The following is an 18,809-nucleotide window of genomic DNA, read 5'->3' as shown; positions in this document are numbered from 1 at the left end:
TCAAACTCATTTTCACTGTGGGCCACATCACAGTTATGGTTATCCTCAGAGGGCCAATTTTTATAATTCTATTTTAGAATTTCGTTAATTAATTATTACATAAATTTGTCATCAATAACTAATGAAAAAAATAGTGATTTTAAATTGGATTTGACAACAAAAAAAATAAGGTTTTATGTCAATATTGAGAAGATTGTCTTTTTGATTAAAAAAATGTTTTCAAGTTGTTTTTGTTAGTAATATTAATTTTGTTTTTACTTTAATATATTATTATTTATTGTAGATGTAACGGTAAATCTTTATTAAATTACTGTAAAAATATGTTTTAAATATTTTTTTATATTATTGTAAAAATATTTTCATATATTAAAATATTTACTTATTTAAATATATTTATATTAAGTAGAAAAAATATTACATTACAGCATACAGCTTACAAATAAAAATACACTAATATAAATATAATTTTATATAAAGTATAAAAGTATAAAAGTAAAATAATGAAAAATAAAGCTTAAAAAAGTAGAGACAAAGTTAATATTAATAACAAAATTACAATATATATACAGATTTTTTAAATATTAAAATAAATCTCCTTTTGACATGCATTGTTTCAAGGCTTTCGCCGGCCACATAAAATGATATGGTGGGCCAAATCCGGCCCTCGGGCCTTGAGTTTGACACCTGTGCTGTAGAACATCATGGTGTATAAAAAACCTTATCGAACCCGTCTCGAATCATTCTGGCACATTCGACTCAAATGTAGTTGAAACACAGTAGGAATATTAAGAATACCGTTAGAATGCAGTGAGAATATTCCACAAATGGCCCGCAGGCTGCGCGTTTGAGACCCCTGATCTATAGTCTTCTACTCTGGCGTTGTATTTTTCCTGTGGCTACGCCCGGTCTTCTTTTTTTATTCATTTTTGTGTCGCGAGGCATCGTTTGCCACCGTCGCTTTTTGTAAAAAAGGTTAATGGACTATACTTCACAGAACAGTGTGGCCTTGAAAGCAACTTCAGTCTGTTCAAACAAGTCTCGGTCGAGCACTTGACTAAAGATGAATGCTTTGCACATGGATGACTGGCAGCTATTTATTTGGAAACCAATCCCCAATTCCTTTGAGGGAGCACGATTTTCAAGTTGTGGGGTATCTTGGAATTCGGTCGCGTTTAATTAGGCCCTTAATATAAACAATATCAATGACAAAGTTAGAGAAGAGCCGTCAAAACACACTCTCATATGGAAAAAACATTAGAGTAATATAGAGCTGTCGTATCCATCCATCCTCTCCCGCTTATGCAGTGTTGGGTCGTGGGGGCAGCAGCCTTAAGCAGAGAAGCCCAGATTTCCCTCTTGCTGGCTACTTAGTCCCTGTGATCACGAAAAAGATAAAAGGTGGAGAAAAAATAAGACATAAATAAGCTGACAGTAGTTCCGTTCATAAGGATTTGATTTGGAGACTAAATTGAAAGTTCAAATGACCCTGCAGGCTAAATAAAAGTGAACAGTGAATTTGCATGCTATGATGCACGTAAATTGCACGTGACGCTTTTAAAAGTTTTAAGGCAATAAGATCCAACTTATGATATTAATACTACTTTCATCATGATGCTAGACCACCCCCAAAAAGACTACATTCTATTATGGCATGTGCATAAAGCTAACTGTTGATAATTAAAGGGATAGTTTGGATTGTTTGAAGTTGTATGATTGTATGACATCCCCATCAGCATTGTCGTCCATCAATAGAGACTTACCCCCCACTTGGTCTCCTAAAGCCCAAAAAATCAGTCCTGGCAAATCACTCGGCGTTAGATTTCTCTCCCACCATATCCCTGCGCACTGTCGCCTCTCCATTCTTGTGCATGTGACAAAGACGCTCGCATCTTCTGCCGCGACGGAGAGCCGTGGCCATATTGTTTACGTGTGTGTTCCACAGCGGAAGAAGACACGAGCTCTTCGTCACGGGAGACAAATGTAATGCCAAGCGATTTGTGAACAGGTATGAAATTGGTCTCAGAATAAAATTCTGAGGTTTAACACCTAAACTGCTCAATTTAACTGGGCTAGACTTAATATTTTTCAAGATAACATTTTTCTTTTAAAGTGATGTCAAATTTTTGGGGACACGATGTATTCTCCTAGCTTCACATATTGCTTCCTGTTTGCTGAGTAGTTCTTTACCCAGTTCAGAATTAACCCCCTGATTCCACACCTTAGTTTGTTAATTCGGATGGTGTGATTAATTGTATCGAATGTTTTTGTTAGACCCATGAATACTGTCTTTAAGCACTTTCTGTGGTCTACAGCGTTCCTAATTTCCTCGGTTATGTCGACTCGTGCCCTCGAAGTTGAAATGTTAGCCATATTGGTTGTCTACGAGCAATGCGTTCTTATTTATACATTTGTCCTACCTGTTATTGAATACAGCAGATTTGATAATAAAACAATATATTATATTTTAGCATTTAAAATATAAATGAGTGAAACATTGAAAAATATTTTAATTACCAATGCTGTAAATTTAGGGCTTTTGTTGAATAAACTTTACATCGGGTGAAGGTGTAATCATTTTTCAAGCAACGTCTGTTAACATTTTGGCTCCACATTTAAATGAATTAATTCAAGAACTACAGTTAGAATGATTGAATTGTAATATTTGCTTTACAATTGTTAAATGGGATGAAAATTACCTTTGGCAAAAAAAACAATTTAGGTAGCTCCTTCACGTGTTGTACCTGTCACACTGCCATTTTGGTGAATTTATGATGCACACGCTCAGGCCACTAGGGGGCAGTAATGTATCGTACCGCCAATTACATTGCAAGTATGTAATGTCATCAGCAGGGGTCACTACTCCTCCACGCCTGTAAGTGGCACTGCCTCCTCCCAGGTGGTGTAGCTCTGTGCACTGGCTGACTCGTCACGGAACTACAAAGCATAGCACGTGCAAATAACACAACAAAACAAGCTAGTGAGGATGTGACTCTTCTACAGATAAACATCAGTCAGTCTCTCCTCTGTTCTGTTCTCCTCTTGCCAGCTTCTGAATTTCAAATAGTTGCTTCTGAGAAATGATGTGGGTGGCAAGATAACCACGGGGGCTCCTTTTATTCATGATATAATTTTATTGCAATTAACTGGATTTGGAGAAAAAGTTTAGTATACTATTGGACATCGACAGACTTTAGTGATCCACAAGGGAAACTGGTTGGTTTCAGTGGCTCAATTGCAGAACAAAAAGAAAAACACTCTTAAATAAAATGCAGTGCAGTATGAATAAAATGTAATAAAATCAAAGGAATATAAGATAAACAAGATTTGCATATTTACAAATTGTGTGAAAAATATAAGTAAATACAGGTAATGCTTATGCTTATATTTACACACCATACAAGGGAGGACAGACAGTACAGCGCAATAATGTTGTGAATTATCTTTTACAGACAGGCGACGTATTGTAGAGCTGGATGGCGTGTGGAATGAATGAAGTCCTGTAGCGTTCACTGTGGGAACGGAACTGGAGGAGTCTGTTGGAGAATGAGCTCTTCTGCTCCTCTATTGTCCGATGGAGTGGCTGGGTGGGGTTGTCCATGATAGAGAGCAGTTTGTGCCTTGTCCTCCTGTGTCTCACTGTTACAAACGCCTCCAACCGAGTGCCGATAAATTGTTCACGTTCCAGTTCAGTTTGTCCATCCGGTTTATGTCCTTTTGCTGGTGCTGCTCCCCCAACAAACCACAGCAAAGTACAGGGCACTATACTGTACTATGCTGTTGTACTGTTGTTGTTCTTTTTCATCTTTAATTTAAAAAAACACTGTCCCTCATCAGTCAGAACTGTTATCAGTGACCATTGTGATTTGTGTGACGTTACTGAGCCACAAATCACAACACATTTAAGATATTAATTATTATTATCTTTTGAATGTGCTGAAAGCTTCCTGCTCCTACTTCGCAAGCCACACCCCAGGTAACACACGCATGTGAAATAGCTATGTTTGTTGTCAGCTAATGATAGCGACTTGGCAAAGTTTAGCTACTAACATTAGCTATCACGGAGTGAAAAACCATGCCTGTCATAATGAAAAAAATAATAATATTTGTATATTGAACTGTGTTATACATGCATTTATGCATTTATTTTGTATGTTTCAAATCGTTTTCAACATTTTTTCAGTAAAAATGGTTGAATTTGCACATTTCCTGATCAAATACAAGGATGAGGCGGTGACAAGGGGCCTCCTCCTGCCTCAGTGAGTTGTCCAGGAGGCATCCGGACTAGATGCCCGAGCCACCTCCATTGGCCCCTCTTGATGTAAAGGAGCAGCCGTTCTGCTCTTGAGCCCCTCCCGGATGACCGAGCTCCTCACCCTGTGAGGTGTATGTTGTTGAATCGATGATGATGATTTATTTTTTTGAACATTGTTTTTTTCCTCACGTTCTTTCACATCAGTATGCATCACAATCACAAATGTCCAAAAGGAGCAGGAAGAAGCAGAGCTTATTGAGTGCTACCCCCTCTTTGTTTCACATCCAATAGCTAATACATGTCACACATACTAAGAGCTGATTTGTTCGTTTCCCATTCAACATGGCCCCTTTACTAGTTGTGCTAAAGCAATATAACAATGTGTTACAATGAAGGTGACAAATCGCTGCAAATCTCACAAAGTGCAGGTGTCATATGGCTGAGCATAATATCTCTCTGTGGTTCATCATTCTTCTTCCTTATATTTTCTAAACAGCAACTGCTTGTAGTGTCTTCTGAATTGGGTCATTTTAGTGCATTGTTTGAGTTCTTCACTCAACCTGTTCCATACTTTGATTCCACGTACAGATATGCTGAAGGTTTTTAGCGATGTGCTGGCGTACCGTATCGGTGTTTCAAGTCCAATTTTTTTCCCGAAGATCACATTTCCTCTCTCGATGCGTTTCTGGATAGCTCGTTATTTTTTGCTTTATGCATAATTTTAGCTGTTTGAAGGTTTACCAGATCAACAAATGTAAGTAGTTGTGATTTTAGGAATAGGGGGTTTGTATGTTCTCTATAAGCGGCATTGTGTACTGTATGACCCTAATTGATCTCACACTTCAACACCCGCCATTCATGGAGCATCGCTGGACATGCTTCCAGGTGGAACACTTCGCCGTTTTTGCAAGGGTACTGCTCTGGATGTCAGGAGAACCAGGGTGGAGAGGGGCAAGGGACACCTACAGTGGTGTGAGAAAGTCTTTGCCCCCTTCCTGATTTCTTATTTTTTTTGCAAGTTTGTCACACTGAAACATTTCAGATCGTCAAACAAATTTAAATATTAGTCAATGACGTCACAACCGTTTTTAAATTAAACATTTTATTATTTAGGGAGAAAAAGGCATTGCCCCCTGTTAAAACATAACTTAACTGGTTTATCCCACCTGAGTTCAATTTCTTTAGCCACACCCAGTCCTGATGACTGCCACACCTGTTCTCAATCAAGAAATCACCTAAATAAGACCTGCCTGACAAAGTTGACAAAGGTCCCCACAACAACATCCAAAGAACGGCAGGCCTCAGTTAAAATCAGTGTTCATGACTCCACCATAAGAAAGACACTGGGTAAAAAACAGCCTACATGGCAGAGTTCCAAGACGAAAACCACTGCTGAACGAAAAGAACATTAAGGCTTGTCTCAATTTTGCTGGAAAACATCTTGATGATCCCCAAGATCTTTGGGAAAATACTCTGTGGTCTGAATATTTGGTCTGGACAAAAGTTGAACTTTTTGGAAGGTGTGTGTCCCATTACATCTGGCATAAAAGTAATGCCGCATTTTAGAAAAAGGACATCATGCTAACAGTAAAATGTGGTGGTGGTGGTGGTGGTGCGATGGTCTTGGGCTGTTTTGCTGCTTCAGGACCTGGAAGACTTGCCGTGATAAATGGAACCATGAATTGTGCTGTCTATCAAAAAATCCTGAAGGAGAATGCTCGAAAACCCAAAATCCAATGTGGCTGAATTACAACAATTCTGCAAAGATGAGTGGGCCGAAATTCCTCCACAGCGCTGTAAGAGACTCACTGCAAGTTATTGCAAACACTTGATTGCAGTTGTTGCTGCTCAGAGTGGCCCAACCAGTTATTAGGTGTAAGGGTCTTTTTCACACAGGGCCATGCAAGCTTGGATTTTTTTTCTCCCTTAATAATAAAAAGTTTCATTCAAAAACTGCATTTTGTGTTCCGTTGTGTTGTCATTGACTAACATTTTAATTGGTTTGATGATCTGAAACATTCCAGTGTGACAAACAACAGAGAAGGCTTTGTAATCTTGGTGGTATAAAGTATTTATGATGTTTATTGCATATCAGGGCACTTATACAGTTGCAGCATTTATATGCAGTATCAGGAAATTAAAAATCCATAGTTTTATGGTATGAGGCAATTTTTTCACCATCTCATGAGTATTTTCAAGTTCCATCAATGTATTAACTTTGGTTTTAGTATACATTTTGCTTATTGTTGCTCCCTGCAAACTAGAGCGTGTTCAGACTCGGCTCCACTCAGCGAGAGACAGATTCAGCAGCCACCCTTCTCTGCGTTTTTTGGTTGTTTCTTGAACTTTTTTTCCCCTTTATGACATACTATCTTATATATACAATATTTATATGTATCACGTTTTCCGAAATCCCTATTTGGACAATTTCCACATGTGAGAGTAGTGCATGACTTCTAGAGCTACAAAAGCGCTTATTTCCCCCCCAGCTCGTTGAGCCTGTGACGACAACAACAGAATGTGACGTCACATGGGATCCAGCACTTAGTGCCTCACCAGCCATGAACATCACCGCACGTCACTGCTTCTCTGAGACTGTTTTTGTGTGTGTGCACGAGCGACGGACACGTGTACGCAAGACAGCGGTGAGTGAAAGCCATGAACGCCATTCAGTCCACTTGGGCTGAACCAACGTTGTTGTTTTTGTTTATTATTATTATTTTTTTTAACAAAGTTTGAACTTTAATTTGAACTGTGACAAATATAGACATTTATTTGTTTTATTTGATCCAAATTGTAGATTTGAATCACATAACTTCTATAGACACATTACTGCCACCTCATGCTCTGGAGAGGTATTGCAGATGGGATTCCTACCTAAATCCATTAAGCTGTTTTGACATAAAGCAATATTGTATTTTTAAGGAGTTTGTATGCCGGAACTACATGATTAAAAACTATGTAACACCCATGTTGCTGTTATTTGTATGTTCTTTAAAACCACTAATGGTAACTTATGTTTGCTGGTGGTGTTCTTCTTATATTTTTTTGGTATAAAAGAGGGTAATTTGGAGCCAAAGCACGACAGAACCTTATTTGCATAACATCTTAAATTGAGATTATTGTATATCATTACTGAGTTGAATATTTATTGCTGATAAAGCAATGTGCTTTTACACATGATTGACATATTACATATTTGAATACACCCAATAACACAAATACTATACATAATATCATGGATATCATATGTGTATATTATCTATCCCCATAAATCCCATAAAACCCAAACTCATTTCTGCTTAAAGGAAAATGATGGGGGATATGCCACACAGTAAGTGGAACACATACAACACAATGCTACTAATGAATGGTAAATATCTGTGTTGCATATACTGTATGTTACATCGGGCGTTCATAAATGCTTATTTGAAAATAACTCAACTTGACAGTTTGTTGCGCTTAGAACCATAAATGAGCACTGGACTGTTTGTGGGAATCTGAAGGCACCTGCGGTTTCAAGTTTCAAGGGACAATTTGGAGCTCAGTTTTAGGTCTTCACACTAAAATTTGCACCTCCCTCGAATGTTCAAAAATAAATAAAACCTCACCTCAAAAATGCTCTTTTGTCACCCAGCCCGACCGGCTCTTTTAGGTGCGTGTTTATTCAAAGGCTCCAACACAGCTGATTGCTTACTTTGATGGCTGCACGTGAATGTTAAACTACCCATAGCGTAATGTAAAACAACCCCCTAACAACCAACATACTGTAAGTATAGGTGTTCCTTTATTATGCCAATGATTAATATTAATTATTAGTCATTAGTAGTCATTTCCCTCAAATAGTATTAATTGAATCTATCTGTCATTTATATCAATTTATTTTTGAATCTATCACTGGTCATGTAGTATATTGAGGAGCAAAGTTTCATTGACATTTTAACAACTTCCTATAACAGTAGATGGGGAGGTAGTAAGTGTGGGATGGGACAAGGGCAACTTACTTTTTTTTTACCCAGATGTTGACTCTGTCCTCCAATAGGATAATGGAGTGCACATTCGGGGAGGAGCAGCCCAGCAGTCAAAAAGGAGTAAAAGTGTCGAGCGTGGATGTGCTTATATATTTATATAGCTCCACTTTTTGTAGCTGTGTGGACACCCAACACTTTTTAGCCTCCTCACTTTCCAAATGTTGCGCTGTGTCTGGTTCACTGTGGCGAGCTGTGGCAGGCTGGAACAAGACGGGGAAGAAGAAAAGAACAACCTGAGCGCTCGCTGACGATTCGAGAGTGACTTTTGGACGTTTTACGCACTGCGCAGCATGCAGGCGCGCTACTCCGTCTCCAACCCAAACTCTTTGGGGGTTGTGCCGTACATCGGCAGCGAACAGAGTTACTACCGTGCAGCCGGTGGTTACGCCGGGGTGCCTGCACCGATGAGCATGTACTCCCACGCAGCCCACGACCAGTACCAGGCAGGTATGGCCCGTGCGTACAACCTTCAGCACCAACCTAAAGACATGGTGAAACCACCGTACAGTTACATCGCTCTCATCACCATGGCAATCCAAAATTCGCCGGAGAAGAAGATTACACTCAATGGGATTTATCAGTTTATTATGGAGAGGTTCCCTTTCTACCGGGATAACAAGCAGGGCTGGCAGAACAGCATACGACACAATCTGTCTCTCAACGAGTGTTTCGTCAAAGTGCCCCGAGATGACAAGAAGCCCGGAAAGGGCAGTTACTGGACTTTGGATCCGGACTCTTATAACATGTTCGAGAACGGCAGCTTTCTAAGGCGCAGGAGGAGGTTCAAAAAGAAGGACGTGCAGAAGGACAAGGTGGAGCGGGAACGGAGCAAGGAGCTCCACGCAGGCCGCACCCCGCCTCAGGAGCAAGAGCCTGTGAAGCCTGTGCGCATCCAGGACATAAAGACTGAGAACGGGACCTCCTCGCCGCCTCAAGCCGCGTCACCGGCTCTGAGCGCCGTTCCTAAAATCGAAAGTCCCGACAGCAGCAGCATATCGAGTGGCAGCCCGCACAGCGTGCCCTCCAGTCGGTCACTGAGCATGGACGGGTCCGCCCAGCACCACCACAGTCAGGCCTCTGCACAGTGCTTCAGCGTGGACAACATCATGACTCCCCTGCGGGGGTCTCCTCAGGGTGAGCTCTCCCCGCCTCTCATCGCCTCCTCTAGGACAGGTATGACCACCTCCCTGGCGCTCAACTACTCCCCGAACCAGACTTCCTCCTACACGTCCGCCACCTGCAACCACAACTCCACGAACTCAACCTATCACTGCAACATGCAGGCCATGAGTTTCTACACCGGGGACAGAACCTCCGGCACTGTGGACGAGGCTTTGCCCGACTATTGCATCACCACCACGACCACCGCGTCCCCGCTTGGCCACGGAAACCTGAGCCCAGCGGGCCAAGAGGGCCACCATGCCCACCAGGGCAGGCTCGCCTCCTGGTACGGCGACCTGAGCCACTTGAGCGCGGGATACCCGTCCCAGCAGCAGAACTTTCACTCTGTGCGGGAGATGTTCGAGTCCCAGCGGATCGGACTGAACAGCTCCCCGGTCAATGGGAGTAATAGCTGTCAGATGGCCTTTCCGTCCACTCAGTCCATCTACCGCACATCAGGAGCTTTTGTTTATGACTGCAGCAAGTTCTGAGAGCCTCAGCATCTCTTTAAAATTATAACTTTAATATATTCTTCCTTGCATTATTTTTTTTTTTACAAATATTTTTAAATGCACATCCTTAATGGACATTTTGCTGTTTTTGTCCAGACGTGTGTTACACCAAAGCACGTAAGTTCATCCTCTTTTTAAAAGATGGCTCAGATAGCTTGCTGGCAATAGACTTTAAATTATCCTAATATACTAATTTATTTTTGCAGGAGTGATTGATGTTTTTTTTTTAATCCACATTCCATATACTACCTTAAAATGCCCCCAACTTTATGGCCAATTCTGTTTATTTTATTCATAATATCTCATGAGTCAAAACATTTTTTTTGAAGGCATTACATTTTGTTTGTAATAAAGTGCCCATGCTTTTAATTGGAGTGATTTATAAATGCTATCAAAGTCGACAGAAAAAATACTGCAAGATTTAAGCAGTGTTATTCTAAATGAAATTCTAAGGAAAAGCACTACAATGAGGCCTTTCATGAGTATACACAGGGAGTGGTTTATACTTGCATGAAAAAGAAAAATGGTGTAATTCAGGCTCGCAATTAAACGTGTGTATTAAGAAATGACGTTTAAAAAAAAAAGTTTGGCCACTTCGTGACTTTAAGAACATTAGCCCCGGTTCTCCCTTGAAATATGATCAAATGTAATTGGATTTCATTTAGGCAATGCACGTCGAGAGTAAATGTAAATAAACACACGTGCGGCAGTGTGCTGTGGAGCCACTAAAAGGCCTTGTCAGCAAAACACATCGGTCATTACGAACTGCACAGGCTTCCGTCTTCCACTGACCACAGCAGGGTTGGGATGCAAAGTAACGGTGCGTGGATGCCCGACAGACTGAATGCATCAATATGAGGCACTGAATTAATAATTGCTGCATAGAAAATGAGTACCTTATATATTTAGGTGACGCGGACGCCCCCTCGTTCATTCACAAATATACCAGTCTAAATTAAATCATATTATACATTATACATTATACACTTATTACAGTGGTGAGCGAGGTTATGTTCAACGGTTGCAACAATGCAACAGCAGCGAATTATGTCTTTGCAAAGATAATACAAATGCATCTCAACACATGAGAATATCTGTGAAAAGATCATTTATTTAATTAGTTCAATTCAAAAAGTGACACTCTTATTATACAGATTGACCACACGCAGTGAAATATTTCAACGACGTATTTCATAATCAGTTTCTCATCAAATTTGATCCAAATGTAATATAATCTACACTCTATAATCAGAAACTGCATGGGAAAACTTCTGAAGCCTTGAACCCGCGCGGTCTCTTTATAGGAGGATATTCTACTTTATTGAGCTGCACCTGGACATGCTCACTTTTAAATGACACGTGGACTCGTTATTTTAGCATCATAGTATCATTTCTGCATAATATTGAAGGCGGTTAATTTGTGATTTGCCCACGGGCAAAATATGAAAAACACCCCCCTGGATGTAGTGTACTCCACTGCAAATTACAACCACAACAATAAAAGCATTATTAAATGAATGCCATTTATAATGCAGCTCATTAGATTGTGCAGTGTTGAGTGTAGCTTAAATTATTATATTATTTAAAAAAAGTGTTATTTACAATGAGCAAATAACAATGGCAAAAGTAATACATTAGAGGCAAATTATATTTACGTGTTTATTGTTATTGTCATGCATTTGAGCCCTTGCACGTGCAAAGCTCCGAGACGTCATTGTGAAAGCTGAGAAAAGAATACTTGTAAAATATGACTGTTACACATGGTTAATTTATGAGAGTTGTCAAATCCTTTTTAAAGCCATTGATTTATGCGACGTTTGAGGCGTTTATTGTTTTGTTGAAATGCAGCCTGGCTATAATACCGTACGTACTCCATTAGGCGGTGTAATCAGCATCTAAAGAGGACGACTGCAGCTGGTTTCCCATTTTGCGCGGTACGAACATATCACAATATTCACTTGACGTTTAAAATGTAAAAAAATAGGAGAGATTCGGATTTTGAGGGGCTTCTTTCCCTCAACTTGTTTGCATATCTCAGTACATGGATTCACAGTAAACGCATTTCAAATAATATGTATCGGTGTCATACAACACCTCATTTGATAGGAAACGTATTATAAACTTCAAAAATACATTTCCCCCCCCCCCCAACTTTGAAAAGCCCATGTGATTTACTGTATCTTCTTCCTCACATTCACACAGACGTTTCCTGTCTGAGGTGTGTTTTCAGCTGAACTCGCTGTTTTGTGTCTCAGCGGAGCAAAGCGAAATGCTGCCGTAGAGCTTGCTCTGCTCTCCATCAGTGGCTACCAAACGTTTTTAAGGTATCGTACCCCTTTAGACATCTGCAGGTACCCCCTACTCCTTCACATTTAAAAACATACACCTTTTTATCTGAATTAACTTGAAATATTGAACAATGAGTTGGTTAATTCATTTGATAGTAATTCCAGGTCAAACGTGCATTTTGCTGGTGACATGGTCACATGCATGATCATCCTACATATCTTTTATTCCATGTCTTCCGTTTGAATGGGTTGAATTTGAGCTTCACTTTTTTTGTTTACTCAAGATAGCTATAGTTTAAATGCAAAGTAAAAAAAACCAAACAAAACAACCAATGATAAAGACGATAAAGCCTAATTTTTGGGGGAATCTCCACATCATAGTGACAGGTTTACACCACTGCCATGATTGTAACACCAATATAATATATACAGTATATATACAGTATATATAACACCAATATATATAACACTCTTAATGCACAAAATAATCATCAAACGTACTTATTTGCTCATATGATGCACACAGAGCAACTTCATGCTCTGTCTCCTTTCTGCTCCCTTCTCCTTGCGCCATAAGGCGTTCAGGCACACTCGCATTGTGAGTTTTAGGCATTTTTAGTCATGTACCCCCTATTACAATTTGTGTACCCCTGTGGGAACCTAGGCTCTACATCATGGGTGTCCAAAGTGCGTCACAGGGGGTATTTGCATCCCACAGCTGTATTTTTATTACCCATACCCCCCCCCAAACCCGACCCCAGAGGATATTCGATGCATAAAATTAAACATGAAACATGAAGGATGATCAGGGCCACACCGAAAAGAGAAAACGTTAAGATATTGAATGTTTGAACAATATATTACATCAACAATAATAATGATTTGAAATGTATTTAACAGCTTTGCGCACATTTACCTTACACTACTGAGGAGTTTTAGTGCGTTTATTAAAAAAAAATATATCAAAGTGCCCCACATTGTTCAATGTTTGTGTCTGCGGCCCTCAGCGGAAAATGTTTGGGCGCTGCTGCAGCTGCAGGCTTAAATCGAGTTCAATCTGCAGATGGGCACATTATGACACACAAGTTGCACTTGAGCTGCTGTACTGGAATGACAAATATGCAATTTATTGCCTTAATTGAAGTCAAACGCTAAGAAAGAATTTGTTTGTATTTTTATTTTGGTTCCTGTGGATCTATACTTTCTGCGAGCGAACACAAATACAAGTCATATGCTCAGTTTTAGGAATATTTCATTAATAACAAAATAACATTTTAGAGTTGCAATATTTTAGAATATAGAAGTAATTAGGCTCTCAAAATGTACTTATTTCTTCATCTGCAGAATTTTGGATCAAATGTCCCCTTCCTGAAGAATGAATTTGAGTGTTGTCTTCACAAAAAGAGTAGTGTAATAAAAGCATTTGGCAGGGACTCAGAGACCACCTCTTGAGTTCAAATTGAGCGTTAGAGCTGCATAATCACCCTCAATGTTTATTTAGCTCTATGGGATCTTTTGAATATTTGTTTTCCAGATTTTGATCCACTTCACTTTGTTTTCTCGCCAACAAAACGCATGTGATCATAGGCTTGTGTTCAAGTGGTGTGGAGGGCAGACGCACAGCACCTGCGCGCTTTCAGGGGCCCAAATAAAGTCACAGCGCATCTGGTTCTCATTTGCTCTCTGTACTGACTTGGCATGTCCACCACCATCTGACACACGCACACACACACACGCACGCACGCACGCACGCATGCACACACACTCACTAAAAGCGGTTGCTGCATCTTGATCGTTTTAATCAAAGAATTAAAGAGAACGGTGTGCTTTTCAGATGTCTTCTGTAATCGCATTCTTAGATTTTATTCATGTGTCTTTTGTGCAAGAACATTGACAAGTTCAATAATCTGCATTCACTTTATTACTGTAAATTATTATAACAAAATACTAACTTCAAACATTGATTCCTGTTGGCATAATTCATGTACTTCACAAAAACAGAACCGACACACACCAAGATGCACACCCTAACTTCGCCATAATGCAAAACACCGTAACTTCATGTGGGGAAAAAAGAAATCTACAAGGCAAAATTCAGCAAGGTCCTTTTTGCTGTGTGTTGATTGGAGTGTTGACGTGTTTGTGTCCTAAAATGGACTTCATGGTTTGGTCTCAGGCATTTGGGTTTTCCTTCATCAGCTGAATGTCAGCCTCCACCATTTCCTTCACCAGGCTCTGCAGATACACATCACACTTAAAGGTCAGCAAGGAGGGACAACAAGTTGACGTGCACACAGAGACTATAAAACCATTGATGATTAAATACGTGACAGACAGACACTTTGCTTTTCACGCTGTCCTTTACATACCGTCGGTCATCCCCGGTGTAACCTGAGGGACTTCCAGAGGCACACGTGAACTATTCATTATTGAATGGGTTATTTTGATGCCGCATGGTGGTGTAGTGGTTAGCATGTTGGCCACACAGTCAGGAGATCGGAAAAAGTAGGGTTTGAATCTCCATTTGGGCATCTGTGTGTGGCGTTTCCATGTTTTCCCCGTGCGTGCGTGGGTTTTTTCCCCGGGTACTCTGGTTTTCTCCCACATTCCAAAAATATGCATGTTAGGTTAATTGGAGACTTTAAATTGCCCCGAGGTATGAATGTGAGTATGAATGGTTCGTCTGTAAGCGCTCTGCGATTGGCTGGCAACCAGTCTAGGGTGTACCCCGCCTCTCGCCCAAAGTTAAGTCATTTAAGGTTACTTTTACCTTCATTAAAGGCGTGATTGTTTACAAAGACACGATGTAGCAGTGAGATCAACACAGACACACTTTTGTGTTTTGCAACAACTTATTCTTTTAATTCAATAGTGTTGCTCACCTCAAGTCTCTGCTTTTCTTTTGATCACGGCTGCAAAATGACTCAAAGTAGAGCCAAAGAAAGTTGCAAGTACCGGTATTTGATAAAGAAAATGAGAAACACTATTGAATAGAAGAAATAACTCATGGCAAAACACAAAGGTGTTTTCTGTGTCGATCTCACTTCCACATCGTGTCTTCCACATCGTGTAAAGGGATAGTTCGGATTTTTTGACATGAAGTTGGATGACATCCCCATCAGCAGTGTACTACATCAACAGTGACTTACCCCCTCAAAGTGGTCGCGTGAGTCCGAGTCTGCTAACAAGGTCGTTTTGTGATTAAAATACATTAAAAAACAAGAGATGCGCGCCATATTGTACGCTAACCAGAAAATGTACTCAAACCGAGGCAAAATTTAGGCGTAAATGTTCAACGTTAACCGAAAAACACGCAAATCGGGGCATACGGTAAACGAAGTTCGACTATATTAGATTTGTTTGGATACGGTTTCCATATATTGTTGTACAGGCACAATAATAAGTATGCATGCAATTAGTTCATTAGTAGGGGTGTCACAAGATCTCGCGAGATTAAAACGTGACAAGATTTCTCGTAAAAAAAAAAAGTCTTGTGGGCACAAGGCCTCAATTAATAAATCAATTAATCACAAAATAAACGAAAATGACCTTGATAATTTTGCTGAATATATCGTCATGTGCATGCATGTTTTCCTCCTCTCTCTCGCCTCCAAACAGGCAGGAAGAGATTATCACTACTTATCAAAGATGACCATCATTATCTTTGTAATGTGTTCACACCAAGCTGACACGCACCTCAAAAGTCACCTTTGGCTTCCAACCCAGCTTCTGGCCTGCTTTAGTGCTGTCACCTTGCAGGTAATCCTAGCAGGACAAAGAGGAGAGAAAGTGAAGACCATAATTGAAAACAATTTTATCGCGTGTATCAGGTCGGCCATGCATAGCAGAGATGGAACAAGTAGTATGCACGTCGTTAATGTGTGCATATACAGTTCAGCACACACATACTGAATTCAATTCTGTGTGGTTTGTGTTTCTTTTACACACACACACACACACACACACACACACATACATACACACAAGGAGAGAAGGAAGGAGTGTCGCTGCCTATCAATCTCCTTTTTCCGATTCCCACCACCAACCCATGTCCAGACGGTCACACTCTTTCGGTGACAGACCTTGATGAATTATGGGACTCTGGTGACTTAACCCCCAGTAGGGATCATCTACTCATGATCCCTCCCGCCTCGTCTCAACAGCCCCTTACTCATTTTGTCCCTTTCTCCCTCTTTGTGCCGGGTTCAAGGCCCACTGAGACCATGTTTGAGACCACCAAAGAGAGACAAGATTTCCTTATACGTCCTCTACTTCTCTAAACTGTTTCTGTTGCTCCCTGTGGCCTGCACATTCTGAGAAACACACGTACGCCTCGAGACGTTGGATGAAACACATGGTGAAACCTGATCCTAGAAAATCTGGTATCTCAAATGAATAACGACATTTATTCTAAAGATTAATTGACTAAATTGATCACTAATGCACAGGAAAACCTGATACATGATTTTTATCATATTGTTGTTTATTTAATAGCATTGCGTTTAACACCATTTATGTCATTCTGTTTCTCTGTGGACTGGCATTCGTGATGCACTGTTTTATATTTCAAAAGTATATAAAAATGTGGACGTGACACTCAGACGTGTCAGTGTAGATCTTATTTCACACCAGTGGCGTTGTTAGGTCCATTTTAGGGGGCTGGAGCCCCCCTAATTAATTTGGTTTGGTTTTATGTTTAAATATATACAGTATATTAGGGCTGTCCAATGATTTAAAGTTTTAATCAGATTAATCATGGTTTTCAAATTAATTAATCATGATTAATCACCATGTTAAACTATTTTTACGGTATTTTATGAAAGGAAGATAACTGACAGGGCAGGGTTATATGTATATTTGTACGTATCGACAGGGCCAAATGAACTGAAAGTTTAAATCAAGTTAAGAGATGGCACACATGTCTGAAAATCTATTTACCCAACACTGGTTTCTTTAATAGCAGAATATTTGAATCAGACTGTAACTGTTATTATGAGCAATGAAGAGCTGCGTTCAAAGACACCACGTCATTTAAGTTGAACTCACGTTTTGAGTTTATTTTCTGGGATTTCTGAGCATACTTAGATGTGGCAAATTGTAGGCCTACTTCTGTATTAAGAGTTACAAAAGTGAGTGATAAGAATATCCACTTATTGTTTTTATTTGCATTTCTGTTTATATAGACCACACATACACACATAAAGATGTTGTTGTGATGTTTGGCGTGTCGGCGAATGCATCTCGCGATCTGTCTAGTGACAGTGAGGAAGTGTCGCTGCAATGACGAATGGGCTGGAGACGTGTTTGTTCGTTGTTGGAGACACATACAGTATATGGTGTTGGAAGTGCACTGCTCTTAATGTGTTCAGGTCAGAATAAAGTTCTAAAAGAGCGTCAAACACTGTGTGACTCTGTGAGGAGCTATAATGTGCCGCGTCTGTCGTCATAACAGACATGCGTATGTGTGAATTACGCTAAAACACAAAAAAGTGCCTGCAGATTCAACATAAAGAAGCCGAACTACGAATATAAATAAATAATCATATGCCTTGTCATGATTTCACTTAAATATGAGCATAACTCTGTCAGTTTGCCTTCACGTCGTACTGAAGGTGGAAAGATGTTATGCAATCCATTCCACTTGTGCATATGGAGAACAAACCACCGTGACTGAAAGTCCAGTCCATGCAAGCATTCATTAGCAGCGCAGACGTAGAACGGCAACAGATATCAGAACGTTTTTTAACAAAGTAAGTATTCATCACTGCTGATAATAAGAACTAGTTTGCATCTGCAGTTTGTCACTTTATGCATGAATGTACAGCGTGAAATAGGAGCTGAGTACATTCCCGGATGATTATTATCATCCATCCATCCATCCATTCATTTTCTATACCGCTTCTCCTCTTTCGGGTTGCTGGGGGCATGCTGGAGCCTATCCCAGCTGACTTCGGGCGACAGGCGGGGTACACCCTGGACTGGTTGCCAGCCAATCGGTGGATGATAATAATAATAATAATATAATAATAATAATATGAATAATCATAATAATAATGACAATAATAATAATGTGCCTTGTGATTGACTAGCGACTAGTCGAGGGTGTACCACTCCTCTCGTCTGAAGTCCACTGATATAGGCTCCAGCTTACCTGTGACCCTAATGAGGACGATTGGTATAGAAAATGGATGGATGGATGGACAATAATAAGAATTACCATTACCATCATCATCATCAACATCAAGTCATTTGTGATGCAGGCAGTCTTGGAATTATTTTGGAACTCAATATGATATGAGTAATATCACCATATAAGACATAGTCATTGTGTTGTGAGCAAAAGTCAAAGCATTTCATCACTATGTTTCTGCGTATCTTGAAGGGTCAGGCAGAAGTAGATGCTAAGGAAGAAAAAGATCAACAGGCAAGGTCAAGTCAGATAGAGCAAAGGGATGCAGAGATGGATCAAGAGGCAGAGCATGAGGAAGATCAAGAGACAAGGAGAGGAAACAGACGGAGACGGGGAAAATGATGAAGCAGCAACAGCAAGTCACTCCACTACAGT

At 40.1% G+C, this 18,809-nt stretch overlaps 2 protein-coding genes across 3 annotated transcripts in view; one reads left to right on the top strand and one right to left on the bottom strand.

The window, feature by feature from the left end:
• The first annotated feature begins 8,366 nt into the window (after positions 1-8,366).
• On the top strand, positions 8,367-17,716 carry foxc1b (forkhead box C1b). The gene has a single exon (XM_054789462.1). It carries the CDS (start codon positions 8,574-8,576, stop codon positions 9,933-9,935), a length of 1,362 nt encoding a protein of 453 aa, XP_054645437.1. The 5' UTR covers positions 8,367-8,573; the 3' UTR covers positions 9,936-17,716.
• The window catches only part of gmds (GDP-mannose 4,6-dehydratase), a 111,476-nt gene continuing 105,675 nt past the window's right edge, over positions 13,009-18,809 (bottom strand). Inside the window, exons 9-10 of one of the 2 annotated variants that reach the window (XM_054789465.1) lie at positions 15,941-16,009; positions 13,009-14,479 (exon numbers count right to left, since the gene is read on the bottom strand). In XM_054789465.1, the coding sequence (XP_054645440.1) occupies positions 15,949-16,009 (61 nt within the window). In that variant the 3' untranslated portion in view covers positions 13,009-14,479; positions 15,941-15,948. The remainder of the gene's footprint in view (positions 14,480-15,940; positions 16,010-18,809) is intronic. The other variant, XM_054789464.1, reaches the window with a different exon arrangement.

The sequence above is a fragment of the Dunckerocampus dactyliophorus genome, chromosome 10 (assembly GCF_027744805.1).
Source record: "Dunckerocampus dactyliophorus isolate RoL2022-P2 chromosome 10, RoL_Ddac_1.1, whole genome shotgun sequence".
Taxonomy (NCBI): domain Eukaryota; kingdom Metazoa; phylum Chordata; class Actinopteri; order Syngnathiformes; family Syngnathidae; genus Dunckerocampus; species Dunckerocampus dactyliophorus.
This window is presented reverse-complemented; position numbering and strand designations above follow the sequence as displayed.

Coding starts and splice junctions, on each gene's coding strand:
- foxc1b (XM_054789462.1), top strand. CDS start 8,574: ATGCAGGCGCGCTACTCCGTCTCCAACCCAAACTCTTTGGGGGTTGTG.